The sequence below is a fragment of the Mus caroli genome, unplaced genomic scaffold (genome assembly GCF_978045245.1).
Source record: "Mus caroli unplaced genomic scaffold, Mus_caroli_1 scaffold_7, whole genome shotgun sequence".
In the NCBI taxonomy this organism is placed as follows: Eukaryota; Metazoa; Chordata; class Mammalia; order Rodentia; family Muridae; genus Mus; species Mus caroli.
The window spans coordinates 3438356-3451861 of record NW_028227262.1 but is presented as its reverse complement, the minus strand read 5'-3'; the positions used below and the strand labels follow the sequence as shown (position 1 = coordinate 3451861).

General features: G+C 43.5%; 1 protein-coding gene across 1 annotated transcript in view; it reads right to left on the bottom strand.

Moving 5' to 3' along the window:
• Itpr2 (inositol 1,4,5-trisphosphate receptor type 2) overlaps nt 1-13506 on the bottom strand; it is a 404943-nt gene that overhangs the window by 76234 nt on the left and 315203 nt on the right. The window contains exons 46-48 of the mRNA XM_085839778.1: nt 12521-12628; nt 8394-8586; nt 5249-5374 (exon numbers count right to left, since the gene is read on the bottom strand). Of these exons, the coding sequence (XP_085695904.1) occupies nt 5249-5374; nt 8394-8586; nt 12521-12628 (427 nt within the window). The remainder of the gene's footprint in view (nt 1-5248; nt 5375-8393; nt 8587-12520; nt 12629-13506) is intronic.

Here is a 13506-nt window from a genome sequence, read left to right as displayed (position 1 = left end):
CAATGCATCTAAAAATTACAAAGATTCTGTCAGACAGTTGTAACTACCCAAAACAATAAATGAACAATCTTAAATTAGGTGTGCTTTGAAACCCTGGCTCTGTAACAATGCTTTTTATTGTGGTTTAGGTATGATTTGACTGCTTTCCCAAAAGCTCCCAGATGTCAAGCTTGGACCTTGAGAAATGCTGCAGAGGCAATGGAATCTTTAAGAGGTGATACAACACAGCAGGAAACTCAGATTACAGACTACTGTCTTTACAAGGGATTGGTGTTGGCATAGCAGGCACCAGACACTCCCTTGAGAGCATGTTGCAAAGTGTGGCTCCCTTGCCCACATAACCCCTCCACCCCCAGCCACATCCCTTTCTGCTTCTCCATCAAGTTGTGATATAACCAAGGAGGGTCCCCACCTGGAGTGAAGAGACAGGGATAGCTGATCATAGACTTCCCATATCCAGAGCAGGGAACTAAATAGACATTTGACTCATGAAATACACAGTGTCAGGTATCTTGTTAGAGCAACATTTTTGTTATTGTGGCAGCTTCAAATAAACAGGAGTTAAAAGAAGGTTGTGTGGCTATAGACATGGCTCAGTAATTAAGAACACTTGCTGCTAGCTCTTCCAGAAGACTCTCGTTCAATTCCCAGCAATGGTGGCTCACAACTGTGTGTAACTCTAAATCTAGGGAATCCAATACCCTCTTCTAGCCTCCACAGGCACCAGGTATGCACATGGTGTATAGACATTCACACAGGCAAAACACCTGCACACGGAGAGAAAGAAAGAAAGAAAGAAAGAAAGAAAGGGAAGGGAAGGGAAGGGAAGGGAAGGGAAGGGAAGGGAAGGGAAGGGAAGGGAAGGGAAGGGAAGGGAAGGGAAGGGAAGGGAAGGGAAGGGAAGGGAAGGGAAGGGAAGGGAAGGGAAGGGAAGGGAAGGGAAGGGAAGGGAAGGGAAGGGAAGGGAAGGGAAGGGAAGGGAAGGGAAGGGAAGGGAAGGGAAGGGAAGGGAAGGGAAGGGAAGGGAAGGGAAGGGAAGGGAAGGGAAGGGAAGGGAAGGGAAGGGAGATGATTTTTAAAATATTGAAAAGAGACTTCATCTTCTTCCTCACCAAAATAGGTTACTTATTTACATTTGACACTGGTTTATGGGTACTCTACCTAGCAAAAGCAAGCCATCTGCCTTGACTCTGCAGCTTTCTAAGAGGAATACAGAGAGAGTTTCTTTAGCATTCCAGTGTTTATGGTGACTCTCAGGTCTCCATTAAAATACAAAGTCTACAAATGTGTGGGGCAGCCCTACCCTGTCACACTGTGTTTTGCAACAATCAATCAATGCTTGTGTATCAAGTAGACAAAATATGCTCTGGGACTTCATAGTGAGCAAGTGGCTAAATATTTATTAACACCCAGGTTGTGCAGCTATATCTGGCTTTCTACATGAGATCTGGGCATCCAAACTCTGTGAGCCATCAGGTTAGTTCCAACCTGATGAGTCATGCTTTGGGGAAACAGACAAACAACCAACAGCAACACAACCTCTCCAACAACAACAACAACAACAACAACAACCAACAACATAACCTCTTTGTCACTCTAGAGACAGGTCTAACATTTTTCAAAGCCAGTCTCAGTGGAGTGTGGTGATTCATGCCTGTATCTAAACACATGGCAAGCTGTAGCAGGAGGATTGCTCTGAGTTCAATGCCACGCTGAGCTACAAAGTGAAATTTAGGCCAACTTGGGTTACTCAGCGAAACCCTGTCTTGCAAACAAACAAGTAACTGTAATAAAAAGCAAACACAATATAAAGCACTAAAGTCAATCCTTAGCCATCAGGTAGGAATCTTTTCCTTTAATGTTTTGCATATTTCTATTAATTTTCCATAATAAGCATATTTTATATTTCATGGGATGCCGTCTTTAGAAATTCCTCTATACTTCTGAATATCTCAGAAGTAAGAAGTTGGTCCTTTATAAAAGAGAATTCAATGTCAGTCAGATTGGACTTCAATTTCCCTCTCATCTTGGAGCTCAGCTTGGCCTCATGATGATTTGTCTGTGGCTTCCTGTCCAGCATGGCTGCTTCTTACTCTAGGCTCTCCCCAACCCTCTGCTTCCTGGGCAGACTCGTTAGACTCCTGCTTCCTACACCCAGGTCCAGATCAAGTCAACATCCATCCATAAATCCACTGGTGGTCCTTGGTCTTGCGTCTTTCTCATGTCTTGGTCCTTTAACTAGACCTTGAGATCTCTGAGGTAAAACAGCTTTAATAATCTTAGGGTCTCTCAGCCTAGCATGGTGCCGAGTGCACAGTGGTACCCAACAACACTTGTGAAACTGAGGGAGTTGAAATCACCTTGAAGAATCTTATTTTCCTCAGCAAACATGCTTATGAGGAAGAAGTACATTCAAAATGTGGGGAGAAAAAAACTCCCTCTAGGTTTAAAAATCATATTTATCTTGGGATAAAAGAAATCCACTGACTACTTTGCCAGGACAGTTCAGTTGGCATGGCTGGAACTATCCCTAGCATAAACATATTCCACAGAAGCCTAACAGTTAAAGCTCCAGTAGATGTGGATGGTGTCTCTCAGGGTGGTCGACTGAGCAACATCTCCCCTTAAACATCTTTCTTGAGTCACTGCACACCATCCTCCTGATTAAAGGATGTTGTTCTCCAACATGGTAACCCACGTGTGAACAAGACAGTCGAGCATGAGTTGCTTCTGAGAGCATGGTTGACACCTCACCATTCACTATGTCTGGAGGAAGATAAACAGCCTTGCCTCTGCTGGCCCCTTGCCAGGATGGCTCGGTGACTCTGAAGCAGATTGTAGTAGGGGTGGACAGCACAGCCCACATTAACAGATGTCTGTCTGACCTGAATTTGCTGGGTGCTTTCACGATTGCCTTCCCTGGGTATTACTCACGATTGTTTAGTGGTTTCTCTGTTTTACAGTTACTCCTCTCCCCGATGTTACTGCTTAAGAATATCATGGGCAGATTCTTAAAGTGCAATCCTCTTGTGTTTTTTCTTCATAGTCACCCCTTGTTTTGAGCATCCATTGAGTATTATGACTAGCCAAAAGGCAACATACAATTTCTATCACTCTTCAACTTTCTTAACTGGGACAGTAGCAAAAAGAGCATCCTCTTTTCCCTATTCATACAGACCCCAGATTAGTTTTATTTTATGTTTTATAGTATACAACTGTCGATATTTTTTTTTTCAAAACTTTCTCAGATCTGTCTGCTGAAGTCCTTTCCAGTTGGAGCCTATCATGTTGTCTGCCCCCATCCCTCCAAGGCACTTACTAGGAGAACTTTGATTTACATTCATCCTGCCTTTACACAGTTTTAAATTAAGCCTAAAGAACAGTTGCTCAGCCTGTTTGAAAAACTCCAGCATCAAGAACTGTCACCAGCACACAGCAGTTTTCTTCTTCTGCACAATGTGGCCACGCATATCTGCCCACTCTGCCCATATATGCAGTGTGTGGTCAAGGCTGAGAGGTTGTGGTGACTTTGATCAAGACTTTAACCTTAGTCATAAAGTTGTCATGAGCTGACTCACACAGACTGTAGTCATGTGACTCAGACTCATCATGGGGTTTTATGGTGCCCTATGTGTATGCTCTGCCTTTCCTAAGAAGCACCCTCACTCTGGCATCCTAGGACTGAGCCTCAATCTTGCTACTACTATTGACTCAAAAATCTTTTTCAAGAGTGATATTTACTCTTGTTCCCAGTAACCAGGCTCTCCACGGCCCAGGGATCTGTGCCTTCCACCCTCGTGTTTGTTACATCTGCTTCTTCTAGGGGCTGAAGGTCTGCACTGGGTTTTCATGGCTCTGTCTGTCAAATGAAAGATTGATATTAGATGATGTCCAGGTCTGTCTCCATCTTAAAGACTCTGTACTTCTCTTTCCTGGGGCTCTGCCATGTAACCTCAGTGGTCTGAGGACGGGAGATATTGACTGATCATTTTGTGATGGGTTCTTACCCTCAAGAGCTGTGTTCCTCTGTACTAAGATCTCATCACCAAAGAAAGACCAGATCAAGGGGAGAGAAAGGCGTCCTCACTTCTGCCCACATGATGGATGTATGCATTCGTTGCCCTTCTCCTGCTATGCAGTGACTTGCCTGCTCTACTGTTCACAATTCCCCCATCTCTGCTGTGCACTCAGAAACGCAACAAGCTCAACTATGCCAGCTCAAATTGCAGCTAAGATGAAGGCTTTGATGCCCATGGGATCTGACAAAGACTGGAAAATGGTCAGTTGTTCTTGGTCTCCCATCTCTCCTCATTGCCTCCAGATCCTCTGAGGTTTGCTTACATACCTGTTGCTGTTATGGTACCATCTCTCACGTCTCCCTTAGGATGGCAGTGACAGTATTCACCTTCTAACAACCACTCTTGGTCCAACTGTCAGGAACTGCTAATGCTCTGCTGACAGCATCTCACCAACCCTAGGTGCCCCAGGGTCACTCCAAAGCTATTATTTGCTTATTTCTCTCATGTTTGCCTCCAACCCATTCTTCTACCCATTCCAGAGTTACTCTCCAGGTTGTACCTCATACCTGTAACAGATTGTTCCCAAGCAATTTGCTAAACCTGAACAAAACATTCAAAAACCCCACCCAATTCTTACAGAATTTCATGCTTCACTTCAAATTCCTGTCTTTGCTTTTGTAAAAGCTCATGCACTACCAGATTAATGATACCAATTTCATAGTCAATATCCTTCATTGTCCACCATTTCAGTCTATTGTAGGCTGTGTATTTCTAAGGATGAGATTATTAGTATTATAAATGCACAGTATTATAGAATCAAAACATGTATTTTGTGGGTATGTTTACTACAAAACCCCCAGACAAGACAGAAAGTAAAATGTAACTGTTACCCTTTCATCAAAATACTTGAGCATCAGGCTCTCACTTACATAGCTGAGATAATGCAGAATAAAGTATGTTTGATCACTCTAATTATGTGGAAGCAACATAATCCCCCCAGTAGTTACACATTCATGAGATTTCTGCAAAACAACATTTCTACTGGCCATGGTTTTCTGTCTACTCTACTTACTACCTCTACATTCTCAATAAATACAGAAAAAATATTCATTGAGAACTAAGCTTCTTTGTTTTGAAGCTTTAGAGACTTAAGGAATGCAATTTGAGAATTTTTTTGTAATTTTTTTGTTTTTCAGGCATCCATCTTTTGCAGAAAGACAAGCACTTGCCTTCATCGCCGTCATCCCCAAATGGGTAGAAAAGAGCCACAGCCAGGTTGATGAACACAGCCAGGTTGAAGGAGATGCTCCCCCAGAGGGAGATGTGCCTGGAGAACCAGAACAGGGCGGGGTTGTCTAGGAAGCAACAAGAACAGGGGTGAGAACAGAGCTCTAGATGAACTCACTTATAAAATATTTATGAATCACCCTCTGTGTGACAGGTACTGTGCGTTTGATTACAATCAGTTGAAGGATTCCATTCATTCTCTAAAATACTGTTTTTAAATAAAAATATTACATATAAAAAAAAAAAAAAGAACAGGGGTGAGAATGGCCAGTATATGCTGCCGTCAACACAGGAGTCCTGCCGAGCTAACAGTATGGGCAACGTGATTGTGACTGGTCACAGAAGTGTGTTTGAAGAAACCGTGACTTACTTAGAAAGCATATTATAAGACCAGATGGTAAAGACATTTTTCTTAGTTCCTTTTTTATCCTTCAAGAGTGTGAGCAAAGGTGATTCTACAGTAAATCCCTAGATTCTGGACCATGCAAATTAGGGGAACGTGGCAAATGGTTCACGGGCCCCACTCACTGGAGGACTGATAATACTGATGGGTAGGATGATCTTATCCTCATGATGTAATTTCATAAAGTCCAGGAGGGCAGACTCAGGTATAGATCTACTGAAAAGACGTTTACAGGTGCAGTTAGTTACCTGGAAACCGCAGTCTCAGCACTGCAGCTCAGCATGCATGGGAGCCAGAGAGACATAATGGTTTCCCAGGCCTACAGTCTCAGCATCCACTGAGAGGCTGAGGCAGAAAGATGCCTACAAGTTTGATAGCAACATGGGAATCTGAGGCTAGCCTGGGTTATGCAGGGAGAAATGCTATAGTATTATCTACACTTTTAATTTGAATGTTTCTAATTATGTTTTGGGTTTGAAGCCACAGGGAGAAAAGTCCACAGTAAGAAGTCAATAATTTGCTGAGTATTTCCAGAAAGGGAAATGCCTGTCATCAGAAAGGAGTTAATAAATGTATCTACCAGTGTTTAACAGACACTCAGTTCTTTCCACATCTAAATAGCTGAGGAAATTTGTAACGCACGTGGTTTAGAGAAGAGCTAAGTTATCAGCCTACACTGGGCGCCTGTGGCTCCTTTGGGTCTTGTCTACCATTCATCTTGTAATGTCTTGACATAGGATTGAAATACAGGATGGGGTGGACATGGTGGTGTTTGTTCATAACCCTAGCATTTGGGAGGTGGAAGCGGGAAGATCAGTAGCTGAAGGTCAGCCTAAGCTACAGAGGGAGATTGAAGCCAGCCTGGGCTACGTGAAACCCTATCTCAAATGAAACAACCTAAAAGATGAAAATGCTAGAGTTTGGGGCTGGAGAGATGGATATGCCCTGCTCTTCAGAGGACCCAGCTCAGTTCCCAGCACCTACATCAAGTAGGTGACCATTGCTGTAACTCCAAATCCAGGGCATATGACACCTTTCGGCCTTTGCAGGCACTATACGCATGTGTAAAAGACCACAATAAGCAAAGGCACATACACATAATTAAAAATCATAATTAAAAAATTAAAGACAAAATATCAGAGTCGTGGGGTGAGGTTTATGACAGGGAAAATCGTGTACTTTTTGGATCTACCTCACACCTGTCTGGGCCCTCTGTTGACTAGGGATTGTACCCCTCCTGAGTTCTTCTCACTCTCCTCCTCTTGGGCGAATACTCCACAGTGGAGGAGGCTGTGATAGGATTTTACTGGGTAATCCCATGATTGATCGTGAACTGTAGACACCTGTGCTGTTCCCACTCCTTTCTATCTACAAGTCCACAGAATCACTGAGACAATATCCTTGTGATCAACTGCTTCTAAGACTTAAAATATCATGCCCACTGGTAATTACCTTAAGTTTTATTTTTGTAATAAATAAATAAATAAAATGTTTGCCACAAAACACAGATCCTAGAGTTTCAGTCTGTTATTCGATTGATTTTTTAATTAATTTGAGTTTATTATTCAATTAATATGGATAAATTATTTTTCAAATATCTCAAATAAAGATTTCTGAATATTCCATATATATTGGATGCTCAGTTTTTCTGCTGAGTTCTATGTGGTAAAATTCTAAAGAACGCCAGCGTCTTAGGAATCTAAACCTGCGTGACATCATCTTATACCCAAAGGAGCCTTTGAGCAGCTTCACTCACCTAGTGTCTCTTGGTGAACAGTCTAGCAAACTGAATCGTGAAATCCAAGTCACACCTGGGAAAGTCTCCAAAAGACAAAAAGGACCTAACTCCAAGAGCCTCAACGTTTAAAATGTAGGCTTATTTTATTTTATGTGCACGAGCATTTTGCTCACATACATGTCTTGCGGACCCTCTGTGCCCTCGGTGCCCTGGAGGGCAGAGGAGGGTGAGCTTGGGGTTATGGATTGTTACGAGCCACCCTGTGGCTTTACCTCTAAGGCCATCTCCCCAGCCTCATTAAAACGATTTAAAACTTTAAAAAGTATCGGAAACTCAGTGTGTTTCCAAACACAAGGGAGAGCTGCGTAACAATTGGAGAGAACTACGTGGTGATGGTTTTGACTATGATATCACTGGGCTCTGGTTACAGGCTTGCTAGATTTCGATGGAAAAAGGGAGGGAGCAAGAAAGAATGACTACATCTATGGGTACAGGTTGAATCTGAGGACAGACTGAGCTGTGAGGTCCTGTCTAAACACACACAGAGGACACTGAGTGAGAGGGCTCTGGCAGACGTAGCCCAACCCCATGCGCTGATAGGGGTCAACGCAGGACTTCACACCTGCAGTCATCCGGCAGCGCAACAATGCAGCTGCAGCATTGCAGCTAATAACACATTTTTAAAAAAAAAAAAAAAAAACATGCTCCTCAGCAGCTGCGGGCCATCTGGTTGACTGGGAATTTCTAAGTCCACCAAGCTGCAGAAGGTTTGGCTCCAGCGACAACAGGGGCTCACTCTTCAGCCTACAGATGATTTCAGGGACGTTAAACTGGCAAGAAATTCAATTAATTATTTAGATAAATTGGGCTAAGTGACCCTGGCGCTGCCCCTCTGTCTCGGGCCACGTGACCATGCCCCTCCCTCCTCCCCATGTCTCACACTCACTTCTGATCTTCTTTTGCCATTTCATCTCATTGTAGAGATCTTCCGTTTGCTGGAAGAAGTCGTTCACCTTGCTTCCTTGCTCATCCCTCTCCGTTGTGTTGAACACTCGGTACTTGGATTCCCGAGTGAGGAATTCACAGATATTGGGGACCGGGAAAACAATTTGCTCCATAGTCCGGTCATGCCGCACAATCTGGAAATGATTGGCGTTCGGTTTCAGACTTTTGCACACCTCAGTCTCAGACTCAGTTTTTTAACTTCCTTTTTCTTAATTAATAAATTTTGTTCTTGGACAATTTCATGCATACATATAATATGTTTTGGTTCCTCCCCACCCCCACCCCCAGTTATCCATCTCCTGCTCCAGGTGCCTGCTTCTTCCTTACAAATATCTTTCCCATTTTCATAAGCTTCTGGGTTTTTGTTTGTTTGGTTGGTTGGGGTTAATTTGGGGGGAGGGGGTTTCCCTATTCACTCACATGGAGATTTTAACTAGAGCCCTCTGTGTGACTTCGGGTTTGGAACTATCTGGAAGCAGCCAGTGGCCCGTGCTCCTGGCACATGTAAGAAAGCTGACTAAGTACACAGAGCCAGCACAGCCACCGTGTTCTTCCATTGCTCCTAGCTCAGGTTCCTGCCCGAATGTCTCCCAATGACATACTACGATATATAGAGCTGTGAGCCAAATAAGTCCTTTCCTTCCCAGGGGGCTTTTGGCAAAAGTTTTATTATCACAGCAGCAGACATGAAGCTGGGACAATGAGCTTATGAGTGATAGTTTATGTATCCAATCATGAAAAATGAGCCAGCGAGGTGACCCTGAACTCAGACTTACGAATCTGTGCCCAGTTCTTCCTGACAGGGGCTTCTGGGTACCAAGTGAAATCCTTAGCATTGGATGTCTTCAGTTCTCTGTACACAGAGGTATTTTTTTTTTATCACTGAAGTGTTCTGCCTCCAGCCTGCTGTTCTGAATGAGAAATGTTCCCCATGGGCTTATGTATTTGAACATTTGGTCTCCAGTTAGTGGCGCAGTTTGGGGGAGGTTGTGGGACCTTTAGGAAGTAGAGCCATGCTGAGGCTTTGAGGGCTTATAGCCTTACTCTCTCCCCTACCCTCCTGCATACACATAAAACATGGCCCCTGCTCCCCAGGCTCCACGCCTTGCCTTCCCTGCCTCTGGACTCTGTTTCTGGAACCTTAGTCAACATAAACTCTCTCTTCTCTAACTCGGTTTTAATCCTGGAATGGGAGTAATGGGTGGGTGCTAGGAACCGAAAACAGGCATCTATAACCACAGCCAGTGCTCTTAACCACCTCTGCTCTGCCATCTCTTAACCCGCTCTGCCATCTCTGCAGCCCCTTTAGGTGCTAACTTTAAAAAAATAATTAAAATATCAATTATATAAATTACTGAGGCATATTTGGTACAGTAGGCAACCACATGAAAAGAATTTTAAAAGGTTTGCTTGATCTAACAGTGTCAAGTATTTTTTTTTTTTAATTCTTAGGGCTTACTAAAGAAATAAAGCTGTGATTAGATAAGCCAAAATATTCAGTCCTTGCATAAAATGACACGTTTAATTCTGGTTGTCACGTTTCGCAAAGGGCAATGACAAACCAGAGAAAGCGAGGAGGAAATGCTTTACCCAAAAGGAAGCCAAATATGGCTAACGTTCCCCTAGGTGATTCAACAGACGCTTATTCAGTCAGTAGCTGAGGAGCCCCGGGGAACTGAAAGTAAAAAAAAAAAAAAACCAACAACAAAAAACAATGGGATCCCCAATACAGACAGGAGCGAACTGAGAAGCATGGCAACTCTTTAAATGTTAAAAGCAAAGGCTGGGGGGTGGGGGGCAGCTCAGTGGTTAAAGCTCTTGCCATGCAAAATAAATGGTAGGGTCAGAGTTCAGAGCCCCACAAACCCACTAAGTGCTGGGTGGGTGTGCCAGCCTTCCAGTAACCCCAGGGCTGGAAGGCAAAGTCAGGGGTTCCTCGGTGCAAGCTGGTTAGCAAGACTGGCCATCTTACCAGGCTGTCGGCTCAACTGAGAGGTCCTGCCTTGGTGAGAAAGGCAGAAGAGTGAAGAGGATGGAGGATGAGTCTCAATACCAACCTTGGGCCTCTTGCTACACGTGAATGTGACCACACACACACACACACACACACACTAAGCTACCACCCTGAGGGGAGCAAACATGGGGAATGGTGGATAATTGCAATGGTCTAGTGCGATTCACAGATACAGAGAATCTTTCCAATGACCAGTTGCTTAAAACCGAACACGATTTCTTCAGAGGCAGCGAGGCGCATGAGGGAATCTAAAAATAAGATTCAGACCCTGGGGGCCTCCTTCTTGGATGGTGATTTGGCCTAAGCACCTCCCCACTTCTCAGGGCTACTAAACTGACCACCACAAGCTACCGTTCTTGATAATGCCCATTCCTGCAATTGACTCAGCCAGGCAAATCTGACACTGAGCTGTGGCAATGTTGATGTTTATACATATGAGCAGGGGTCCACTTCTGACGTGAAGTGATAAAGCTTAGTAATGCTCAAAGATTTGGTAGAAATAAACAATAAGACGTAGAAATTACCCATTAGAGGCAAAAGTGCCCATGACACATTCTGCCGAAAACTAAAAACCATCTACCAGAATGAATGAAGGTATGGCCGTAAATCAGGAGTGACAGGCATTGCCACTCTGCTCACTTCTGCCTGATTAGTTCTGCCAGAAAGCATCACAATGATACCCCAGCTAGAAGTGACAGCCAGATGAGTCCCCCGGCACACCTCCTGATCTGCTATAGGACATTAGATAATGTCTCATTTATGGAGCAGGGCAAGGGCAGCTGTCAGACAATAAATGTGTAAACAGCAAACTCTTGAGTGTATGATACCAATATGAAATTTTTATTAGTGCTTCCACGTTTCCTATACTTTCATATACTTTTCTTTTGCTTTTTTCAAAGCAAGGTCTCACTATGTAGCTGGCCTGTAACTTGCTAAACCAGATTGTCCTGGAACTTATAGAGATCTACCTGACTCTGTCTCCTAAGAGCTGTGGGTAAAGACATGCACCACTATGCCTGTCTTCAAAAACTCTGTTAGGTCACAGATTCCTATCTTAAGAAGCCTCCGTAGAGGAATTTTAATCCAGAAACATAGCTGCTCTTGCAAGTGATCACATCTGAAGACTCAGACCTGTGTGATCTGGCTGGAACACAGGCACATCCTTAGCGTATACTTTAAGGTAAAATTAATTTGTAGAAGGAAGCAGCTGTATTTGAAAGTGACATATAATTGAGGGGTAGACAAAGTGATGGATCAGAGACAGATTTAACAGCATGAGACAGAGATGAGATAGGCCCAACTCTCAGAAGAACAGCCCAGGAGAGAGAAGCTTTTTAAGAGCAGCTCAGAGAGAGAGTCTGCCAGTACAGTGAGTGCAGTACTGTGAGTGCAGTGCAGTACAGTGAGGGCAGTGCAGTGAATGCAGTGCGGTGGAGTTGAGTTCCTCCATGAGTCCAAGCAGTTCAGTGCAGTCAGCAGAGGCAGCAGAAGCCAGAGAATAAGAAGCACCCAGAAGATTAGAACACATTGCCAGAGTTAGTTTGAGGCCAAGCAGAGCAAAACATTGAGAAGCTGAGAGAAGCCAGGTTGAATCTTATTCTGCTTAAAGAGGAGTTTGAGCCAGAACAGCTGAGTTAAACCAGCCAGGCAGAGTTCAGAAAGCGCTAGAAAGGGTGAGATTTTTCAGCAGGAAGCCTCTGAGACAACAATTGCATCTGGCAAATAAAAGTTACATTTACTTTTAAGAAGCAGATTCTCTATATCTTGTCTCTAAAATACCACTCAGTCCTCTACCCTATTTGCTTCCGTGACCCAAACAGGAGAAAAGCTTTACTCATTCCATTTTAAAACTTCTGAGTGGTTCTGGGGAGAGAAAGGACTCGAGATGGACAGACTCGGTTTCTATACAAGGCCTCAGCTTGTGGTACAGAGTTTCCCATTTAAATCACTTGGTATTGTTTCACAGTTCTAAGAAAAATCATGAAAATGGCTTCAGGTAGAAAGCAAATGCATTCTTTCACCATAGGCCCCTTTTAGGGGTGACAGGCAGGTACCTCGATCTGCGCGGTGTGGTTGGCGTAATACTTCAAAGCCTCATCCCCTTCCTCTGGGTCAGATCCCGGCTTGAGCATCTGCTGCAGCAGTTTGTTGTGGCGGGCCAACTGCCAGGAAGAAAATAAAGGGTTAATGTCTCCTCTTTGCCCTTCTCTTGTGATGAGACTTGGAAGTTACTGTGTCTGTTTGTGCACATGTCTTTCACAGTCCTGGGGTGACAGTAGTTAGCCATATTCAGGGAAGGTATGTCTATGTTTGAAAGGAATAAATAATCAATGCATAAAAATCAGTCATTCTCATTTGTGGATAATCCGTATCTGCGATAAATGTGCCAAGGAGAAGAAATGCTGATGGTAGCATTGAGGAAATGCTTTCAAACTATATAAACATGTAAATCAATGACCAGCTACACATACATGTAAATCAATGACCAGCTACACATACATGTAAATCAATGACCAGCTACACTACATGTGAATCAATGACCAGCTACACATACATGTAAATCAATGACCAGCTACACTACATGTAAATCAATGACCAGCTACACATACATGTAAATCAATGACCAGCTACACATACATGTAAATCAATGACCAGCTACACATACATGTAAATCAATGACCAGCTACACTACATGTGAATCAATGACCAGCTACACTACATGTAAATCAATGACCAGCTACACATACAGGTAAATCAATGGCCAGTTACACATACATGTAAATCAATGACCAGCTACACATACATGTAAATCAATGACCAGCTACACATACATGTAAATCAATGGCCAGCTACACATACATGTAAATCAATGACCAGCTACACATACATGTAAATCAATGACCAGCAGGGCAGCAGAAGAGTGGGAAGTAGAAATAACACAGATGACATGTAGACAGGGTTCTGCATTCCAAAAGGCTTTCTCTTACTGTGTGTAACCTATACTTATTAGCCTATACTTCTGTACATTACCAAGTCAAAA